The sequence below is a fragment of the Lathyrus oleraceus genome, chromosome 2 (genome assembly GCF_024323335.1).
Source record: "Lathyrus oleraceus cultivar Zhongwan6 chromosome 2, CAAS_Psat_ZW6_1.0, whole genome shotgun sequence".
Taxonomy (NCBI): domain Eukaryota; kingdom Viridiplantae; phylum Streptophyta; class Magnoliopsida; order Fabales; family Fabaceae; genus Lathyrus; species Lathyrus oleraceus.
The window spans coordinates 480,225,809-480,235,625 of record NC_066580.1 but is presented as its reverse complement, the minus strand read 5'-3'; the positions used below and the strand labels follow the sequence as shown (position 1 = coordinate 480,235,625).

At 33.5% G+C, this 9,817-nt stretch overlaps 1 protein-coding gene across 1 annotated transcript; it reads right to left on the bottom strand.

Annotated features, from left to right (window-relative positions):
- Nucleotides 1–4,027: 4,027 nt before the first annotated feature.
- LOC127120631 (protein NRT1/ PTR FAMILY 6.3) lies at nt 4,028–7,546 on the bottom strand. The gene is made up of 4 exons (XM_051051139.1): nt 7,200–7,546; nt 7,070–7,109; nt 6,373–6,944; nt 4,028–5,210 (listed from the first exon to the last, which is right to left on the bottom strand). Exons 1-4 carry the CDS (start codon nt 7,490–7,492, stop codon nt 4,334–4,336), a joined length of 1,782 nt encoding a protein of 593 aa, XP_050907096.1. The 5' UTR covers nt 7,493–7,546; the 3' UTR covers nt 4,028–4,333.
- Nucleotides 7,547–9,817: the final 2,271 nt, after the last annotated feature.

The following is a 9,817-nucleotide window of genomic DNA, read 5'->3' as shown; positions in this document are numbered from 1 at the left end:
TCTCTTACACGGGATCTCGAACAAAGGTGCATTGGCGTGGATATTTTCCAATAGCTCCATATATCTTTCTAAAGGGAATATACCTTAACTTCCATAGACCTTCATGTGAAAGGAATCAGTGATTTAAAGGGAGGGGGAACAACACATGATGCTTCCTTCTCTACCTCTTTGACAACCTCCTTTTCGGGTGGTATCGGTGGGTCTTTCTCAGTCACTACTCTTTTCTCACTTGAACCCTCCTCATTATGACTCTCCTTAGGATTCTCGATAGGTTTTTCACTAGTGGTAGTTACAACGTCCACATGTTTCTCAAGGAAGGGTCCTATAGGTGTCTGTACAAGTAGGGAGATTTGAGTCTCCAATGCTTCATTGTGAGTCACGAGGGACTCGATCACAGTATTCAGCTGCCTAAGAGTTTCATTGGTATAGAGATTTTGTTTTCTAAACTCTTCATTCTGGAGAGTTTGTTTAGCCACAAAATGCTCCATCATAGATTATATCCTGGAGTGAGTTTGTGTCGCAATGAAATCCTCCATTAATATTTTGAGGTCGGATTTATGGGAATCTTGTGGTTCCTCAAAATACTGGGAGCGGTAATCATAGAGAAAATTTGGGTGATACATAGCAATAGAGAAAATAGTGCCTTAGTATATACGGTGCGACAACGGAGTTACGATATTGACTAAATTGGTCCTCGACAACAGCGCCAAAAACTTGATCGCGACTTAGTGAGTCTATTTAAATATCTAACTTCAAGTGCATAGTTGTATCGCGTACTCTTAAAAGATATTGAATCCACAGGAAACAATAATCAATCATACTGTTATCTATTGGTGCTATGTAAATCTAAGGCTAATCAAAATTTGATTTGGGGGAAATTAATACTAAAGTTAAAATGAAGTTTGGACAATAAAGCAAAAAAGCGAGGCCGAAACAACCCTTCAAATGAATTAGCGGGCATATCTGAATGCAAGTCTAACCAACCCTTCAAATGATGCCATATTGTTATAACCACATAACAAGTAATGAATAGATGATTATAAGTTCCATCAGGTCTCATGCATAGCGGGAAGACCAAGTTATGTGATTTGGATAACACACCATGCTTCGTAAGTTCGAAGTATGCGCTAAAGAAGTGTCCAAGCGAATACTTCAATGTTGGTAGGAAAATTTTGAGCCCAAAGAGTATTGAAAGCTTTAGTTCTACTTACATCATAAGGAGGGCCTGAGACAGATTCAGATAATAGAAAACAATGGGCAGACAAAGAGTGAAGATTCCAAGACCACACATCATTGGTCCAACTACCCACATATTCCACCTTAAGTCTTGAATCCTGAAAAAGAATAAACAATTCTAGAAATAAAAGGTTAAAAGGTGTTTCTTCCTAACCATTTGTGCCTCCGAAAATCAATTGACAAACCGTTTCCAAGTTTACAAAGGTGATAAATAAAGAATTTTGTCATTTATATTTAATTTATTTTTTTCTTTATGATAGGAATAATGAAGTAGTGAAAAATATATACACGATAAATCATTATTGCATATTTTCTTATATTTTAATATCAATTGAGAGAGAATTATCTTAGAAAATTATGTAAAACTATTTTGAGATTAAATACATTTTTTTCGAAATGATATTTTTATTGCTATAATTTTGAGAAAATAAAAAACATTTTATAGTATTTGAATTCACACATCTATTTTAATTTTGAAATACATAATTTGAGTAATGATTGTCTTGCTAGACCATTTAATTTAAAATTATAATTTTTTTGTCTTTGTTGTGCTTTGAACTTGTGATCTCAAATAGAGAATAGATATTGTATTTAGCCTTTTGAATAATGATAATAAATTTTAGAAAATGTCAGGTAGGACTATAAAATGATATGACACAAATGGAATTGAAATGTCTGTGTTAGGATGTGAGCTTTGGTGAGGTTGGTTGAAAATATATATGTTGAAAAAGTCTCACATCGCTCAGTTTTTTTAATGAAGAGAGAGTTCAAGGTTATATATAAGATACAAGTTCTTTGAAGTCTTACATCGTTTAGTTTTGTGAAGGAAGAGGGAGTCCAGCTATATATAGGATTCAACCGTCGTGATTTTTTCTTCGGTTTGAAGTTTACACGTTATGTTCTTGTGTTGTGATTGTATTCCTTTTTTTTCTCTATATTATGTTTTTTTTTTCCAACAACTGGTATAAGAGCTTTTGGTTCGATCCATAGATATGTTTTCTTATTATGCTATGTGGTTAGAGTTTTTTCTGATCTCTCACATTAGAAAAGAAGGGTAGTGTTGTGAAAGAGTTACAGTAAAAAAAATCCGCTGTGCAGTTTGTACTAGAGAAAATTGATGGAAGAATTTTTTTTACTTGTGGAAAGTTCAAGTCAAATATGTGTTGAAATAATCAAAATTATACAAGGTGCAAGATTATGTCGGTGGTTGAAGAGCTTCTTGCCAACAAGGAAATTGCACTATAAGTTTTCAACCTGATTTTTGACATGTGAAAATTATTGAAGTGGTTTAGCTTCAAGTGAATTATACTCTTCTTCAGATGTAGTATGATAGTTTTTTAAAACTATGATTGTCTGTGAAGATAATGTGAAATTCTTAGTGGTTTATCTTCAAGTAAAATATATTTTTCATGAGAGAGTATGATAGTTTTTAAGAATATGATTGTCGGTGAAGACATTGTGAAAATTCTTGGAGTGATGTAGCTTCAAGTGACTATACTCTTTATGGTGTAGTATGATTGTCGGTGAATACACGGATAGTTTATGTATTATTTTCAATCAAGGTGGATATTGTTGGGGTTGGTTGAAAATATACATGTTGACACTCTTTATGGTGGAGTATGATTTTCAATGAAGACAATGAAAACTTATGTATTTATTTTTAATCAAGGTGGATACTGTTGGGGTTGGCTGAAAATATACATGTTGAAGAAGTATTACATCCCACAATTTTGTGAATGAAGAGAGAGTCTAAGCCTATATATATGATACAAGTTTTTTGGAGTCTCACATCGCTTAATTTTGTGAAGAAAGAGTGAGTCCAGCTATATATAAGATTCAAGTTCTTCATTCCAAGATGCACCACTCAAAAGTATTTTAAGTTTACATTTGACTTTCTTTGCTCTCTTATACTCTTGTATTAAACTATTGTGAGATGTAGTTAAATATTTGTTTTTGAGGTGTGAGTGTACTAGGGGTTTAGGTTAGTTGAGGATATATTATGTATTGTAATAATTTTCACATAGTGTTATTCTCTGGTTGTCTATTGATAACGATAATGATTTTTTCTCCGGTTTGGAGTTTCCACGTTATGTTCTTGTGTTGTGATTGCGTTCCTCTTTTTTCTCTATGTTTTGTTAGTTTTTTCCTACTTATGGAAAAATGTTGGGTGCAAGTGTGAGTGGATAAAGTCTCATATCGCCTATGAATGAGTGGAATGGTGGGTTTATAAGAGAGAGAACTCATTTAACTAACACCTTAAGATTTTGGGTTGAGATGTGGTGTCTTCCTCTCTTGTAGTCCTAGAGCATTAGTCTCATTGGTGCTCCTGACTCTCCCGAACTCCCCAACCGTGGCATTAGAGCCAGATTCGGCTTTGTGAAGGAACGGGAGTTAGATCCGGTGTTGGATTCTGTTATAGGATCTGAGAGACTCACACTTGTGAAGAAAAATGTTGGGTGCAAGTGTGAGTGATTAAAGTTCCACATTGTTAATGAATGAGTGGAATGTTTGATTTATAAGAGAGATGACTCATTTACCTAACACCTTAAGATTTTGGGTTGAGATGTCGTGTCTCCCTCTCTTATAGTCCTAGAACATTAGTGTAGTTGATGCTCCCGACTCTCCCCGGATTTTCCAACATGCTTCTCTTATAATAGATAAATAGATTATATGAAACTCATCTTTATATTGCTTCTTTGATCGATAGATTCTATGAAACTCATCTTTATATTGCTTCTTTGATCGATAATGAAATACAATAACTCTAATACTTCAAAAAGCAAAAGCTATATTTTCCAAACACCAAAAGAAAATACTACTTGCATTAAAAAAAGTACATTTTCTTAACACCATTATACATTTGAGTAAAAAAAACACATCTATACAAGAACATGTTAATATGTAAAGAGTTTAATAGATATATTCATTAAACTATATATGAAAAAGTTTTACACAATCATTTTTTCATATCTCACCATATAAATATTTATCCAAATATCTTTGGAATCAAAACAATGGTGATATATAAGTGAATAATTATGTAAAACCTTTTTTAACTCCATAAACTCTATTAAAACTTGATTGTAGAAAAACCCTATCAATGGAATGTAGAAGCATCATCAATTTCTTCCAATTCTATCCCCACTTCAGCAAGCCTCTTCTCCTTGTAAACATACCACTTAGCACAAGCCAAATATATTACCACATTTATAGCACTTAGCATAGCCAATAGCCAATAAAAATCATATAACCTTCCTTGGTTAAGATTATCTGCAATCCATGGCTTATTAGGACCAGTCACATTGTTCACTATAGTCACCAATAATGAGCTAAAGAAAAACCCTAAAGAGAGTGTGCTCAAGAACAATCCTGTACTCATAGTTTTCATCCCTTTAGGACACTCTCTTAGGAAAAAATCTAATTGTCCCATATACATAAAGGCTTCTCCGGATCCTACAAGGAAAAATTGTGGCACTAACCAAAACACACTCAACGGCATTTTCGCGGTTGGATTATCGATAAAACCGTGCGATCGTGCGAAGTTTAAGCGCTTTATTTCTATGAGTGCGGCCGCAACCATGGACAATACGGAAAGGACTAGACCAACGCCGATGCGTTGTAAAGGGGAGAATCCGTGTGAGTTGTTTAGGAGTTTTTTGGCGACGGGTCGAATGAATCGGTCATAGAAAGGGACGGTTAGGAGAATTGTTCCGATTAAAAAGACGGTCATTGATGCGGCGGGGATTTCAAATGATTTTCCTATGTGACAATTCATTGTTGTTGCTTGGGAGACCGAGAATGTTGTCATTTGAGCATGGATTGTCCAAAACATTATGGTTGTGGCCCAAATTGGTAACATTCTTATTACCAATTTTACTTCTTCTACATCTGTTAAAGTTGAAAGATACCATTTCTCTTTGATTGTGATTTCACTTCCACTTTCTACGACTTTGATTGCCGCTTTGTCTAAGAACCTGTTTGTTCAACAAAATATATAACCATCAATTCTTTACTAATCTATACAGAGATACGTATATTTAAACTCATGACATCTTACGTATTCATCTTGATGGTGCAAATTTGAAGCACAGTTATTAGTTTCTTCTACTATTATTCTTGTGTGTGGATTTCTACCTATGATCATGTTACAAATAGGCCTCAATAATCAAGTTGTTCATTTTTTGGACCACAAAGAAATATCGGACTCCCAATCATTTGTTTTTTTAGAGCAAGTGGTTTCCAATAATGAACCATGTCGTTGTTTTAGGTGCATATATGGCCCTTAATTAGTAACTAGAAAATGGAACTCTCATGCATGCTGTAAGATCAACATCAAACATGGCCCCCCATTCACATTCTTATCACATGTGTTGAATCCAACTATTTATCTAGACTTTTTGAATTTATCTGAAAGTTAGTAGGAGGGTTGAAAATGAAAGGAAGGAAAAAATAGGAGGATATATAGTCTCCACATTAACTATATGGTAGTTTATATATTTATTTTGCATAAGACTAAAAGTACCTAAGTTAGGAGCATTAGAAAAATGAGGTACCGAGATTTTGGACGGTTAAAAAATCTTTAAGAGTTGAACACGCGTGACTGTATAATTATCAATTGTATAATTATCGATTGAACTAATATAAGAGAATAAGTATAAAAAAATTAAATATTCTTAAATTTTAATGTAGTATTTTAGTTTCAAATTCAGAATCTCCAATTTTATTGTTCTTAGAATCCATCCATGTTAGAAACAAATAAAATAGGTATTTTTGAAACTATAAGTTTCCCATTCATTAAGACTTGTATTGAATTTTTTTCTTTCTTGTTCCACACTCCAATACATAAATAAATAAATGAATGAAAATTAATTTAACAAAGATTATTATAGTCAACCACAACAATAAATTATATTTGAAAAAAAATCAATGAATTATTTTTTTCATAGAATCAACCATCCAATAATAATAATAATAATAAAGATTAGTTTCAACATCTATAATATAATACTTTTTTATACATTAATAAAATCACATCAAATTTCCACTTTTTAAAATTATTTTTACTATCTTGGTGTAACAAATTAAACTTATAATATCATAAAGAATCATTATAAAAAAAATGAATAAATTTTTTACCTGAATTGTTTGCTATGTGGCATCCTCTGCTTCTTGTTCTTAGGTGTTTCACATAGAACATCATCTTCTTCATAGAGCAATGAAGAATCAGATGGCAATTGCATGCGTCTCTTCCTCCAAGCAGCCACAAACACCACTGCAATTTGTGTCAAAGGACTACCAACAAGTTGTTTAATTCGGTACTTTCGCGTCCCCGACAAATAAACCAGAACCGCAACCACAATCGCGACCGCGCAGATACCATAACCCCAATCCCTACCTTTGTTATCTTGTATGTACACAAGAACAGTCACTGCTGCCAATGATCCTATACTCACAAAAAAATAGAACCAGCTGAAAAATTTAATCATACCCTTTTTCTCATCTTTGTCCGAATCATCGAATTGATCGGAACCAAAACCGGAGACACTCGACTTTAAACCGCCCGTGCCGAGCGCCGTGACGTAAAGCGCTAAATATAATACCAACAGTTGTTTGCTGTTTGCTTGTATGCAAGGTGATTTAGAGTCTATTGTGCATTTTGGTGGATGTAGACTTGGAACTATAGTTGATATCGTCAATATTGTTACACCCTAATGTAAAAAAATACATTCGGTAAGATCAAAGAATTATACAATTGATTATTGATTGAATATACTATATAGTAAAAAAAAACATATAAAAAACATAAAATAAATAGTTGAGATTAATAACTTACAATTGCTTGAACAACTGCAAAGATCGCAATGGTAAGATATCTGAAACATGATACATAAATCGATTGATAAAGATTTAACGATTATAATTAATTGATAGTATAAAATATTTTTAAAAAATTGAATTCAAACCTTCCTAAAAAAGTATCTGCGAGAAATCCACCCAACAAACATAGCATGAAGGAAGTTCCCAAGAAGTTAGTGACAACATTGGCAGAAACAGCATTGCCCAAATGCATAGTACCTGTCAAATATGTGACCAGGTTCACGGCGATACCGAGCGTTGTCAGCCTCTCCATAACTTCTCCTCCTAGTATCATGGCGGCCGCCGACCAACCACCGGTGGTGGCCCTGTCAGCTGGACGGCCCTTATAGTCTGAAGCATCTGGGACAGTTTTTCCTTGTGTTGTAGGGAGAGTACTCATATTGTAGGATATGAGATGTATGAAATGTGAAGTTACAATTAAAGAGAATTAAATGAGTTGGGTTTGTGGTTTTGTCCTTTATATATACATAATTAGAGGGCAATGTAAGGGCCTACAAACGACTTTGATTTATTAATTAATTAATGTTCATTGATCATCAATAACTACAACTAATCCTGTTTGTGGCTATAACCAACCCTGGTTAGAATTATACAACTATATGAAAACAATATAATATACTCCAATCAATATATAATACTCCAATCATAGTTCTTGAGATAAGACAAAGTAATAAAATGAGGATATATTTTATACTTTTGGAGTTAGCGATGTTTTACAATTGGTAAACAAGAATGATTTTAAACTTTCAACAATATATAGTTATTTTCTACATAGTTCTTTCAGTCATAGAACTGATGAAAATTTTGGAAATTAAATTCAGAGGTTGAAACAAATATTCTTCAAAACTCGAATATCATCTATTTTCTAACCAAAACTCTTCCAAGAAATATTCTTCAAAACTCAAATATCATCTATATTCCAACCAAAACTCGTTTGAGGTATGTTTGATTATTTTGTTTTTCACTCAAACATTAATTAGAATATTTCTACGTGTTGTTTGATTTACTGAAATAATTTTTCTTGATCATTATTTTAACTTTTATTAAAATGTTAGTTAGTATGTTTCTACGCGTTATTAGGTTCATTGAAATAGTTTCTCTTGATCATTATTTTACTTTTTCACTTAAACGTTAGTTGGTATGTTTCTATGTGTTGTTTGATTCACTGAAATAGTTTATCTTGATCATTTTGAGATTTATTTAGATAGTCATGGCCGATTCAACAAGCATTTCCCATACAACATCTGCTGCAACCTCTGTTAATACAAAACATAAATAAAAAACTAGAGGTGTCACAATGTATACCAAGGTGAAAAAAGCCCATGAAAGTGGTGTTCACTACACGGTTACAGTTGATATAAGAATCGACATAACTTATGGTGAAAATGCTGAGAATTTTATGGGTTACATTTTGTTACAAAGTAGAAGTAAAGTGAGTGTTTTGATAGATAGTTGGCAAGAAGTTGACGAGGACTTGAAAGACGTCATATGGGGTGATTTTACAATATTTTATGATTTGTTTACAAGTATATATGATCATTTATTTTTTTTGTTTAATACTAATAACAATTGTATTGTGTAAACATAAGAGGTGTTTGATGTTAGCCTAGATGATAGTATGGTGAAAAAAGAATTACTTACATATGTTGCTAAGCGTTGGAGGGGCTTTGGGACACAACTCATCCATGATTATATTAAACATCCAAAGATAAAGATGACTCTGAATATAAGCCTCGATAGTTAATGTACTCATTTATTGATCAGGATACTTTAGAGAAAATTGTAAAGTATCGCACCGCTCCTGAATGCTTGGCAAAGAGCCAAAAAGGAAAGGAAAACCAAGCTAGAAATATCTATCCACATAGATTGTCTCGTGGAGGATATCAATAACTTGAAAATAAGATGATTGAAGAAAAAAGAAAACAAAGAGAACTAGAGCTAAGAGATTTTATAAGCCTTGATCACACTCCATCTCCACCATCACGCCACGAGAAATGGAAGAGGGAACATCAAAGAAAAGACGACGAGTTCACATTAGATGCTACACGCGAAGTGGCTCAAAAGATTGTAAGTAGATACTTTTTCAACAATATTTATTTTGGTTAAATCAATTTGGTAAAGATAAAATTTCATATGTGTTATAAGATGGTATGGTTGAACAAACCAAAGTTGCCTCTTTGGTTCACAAGGTCGTCGTGACATCTTGGTAGAAGCGATTGGAATCGAGGAGCATCCTAGGCGTATCTGTGATCTTGGAAGAGGGGTTGGATTCAAGTTATTTTTTGGACCATCTAAATCATCTAGAGAATAAAACCATATGAAAGAGATTGAAGAGATTGTTGTTGTTAAGTTCGGGTAGGAAAGGGAGAAGTGGATGGAGGAGCGGAGGATGTTGGAGGATGAGAGGGGAGTTGGAAGGAGAAGCGGGAGAGGATCTTAGGGGAGGAGAGAGAGAGAGAGAGATTGTTACAGAAGGTGTGATGCAATGTCTAGAAGAAGAAAGAGGAGCGAGAGAGGAAGGTCGAGGAGGAGAGAAAGAGGATGGTCGAGGAAGATCTTGAGAAGATGTCTGAGAAGTGAACCCATGATGTGCTTGAGGTATAAACCGTATGTTGTTGCTATTATTATTTGTGTATTTTAATTTTGTATTATATTTATTTTGTTTTATGATGCAAAAATTGAATTCGTTGGGTCTATTCAACCA

What these genes read in the sequence shown, in the direction of transcription:
- LOC127120631 (XM_051051139.1), bottom strand. Translation starts at nt 7,492, where the DNA reads ATGAGTACTCTCCCTACAACACAAGGAAAAACTGTCCCAGATGCTTCA. An exon ending in GCAGATACTTTTTTAGGAAG is followed by an intron (nt 7,110 to 7,199) that starts GTTTGAATTCAA and finishes ATCATGTTTCAG; the next exon opens with ATATCTTACCATTGCGATCT. An exon ending in TTGCAGTTGTTCAAGCAATT is followed by an intron (nt 6,945 to 7,069) that starts GTAAGTTATTAA and finishes TTTTTACATTAG; the next exon opens with GGTGTAACAATATTGACGAT.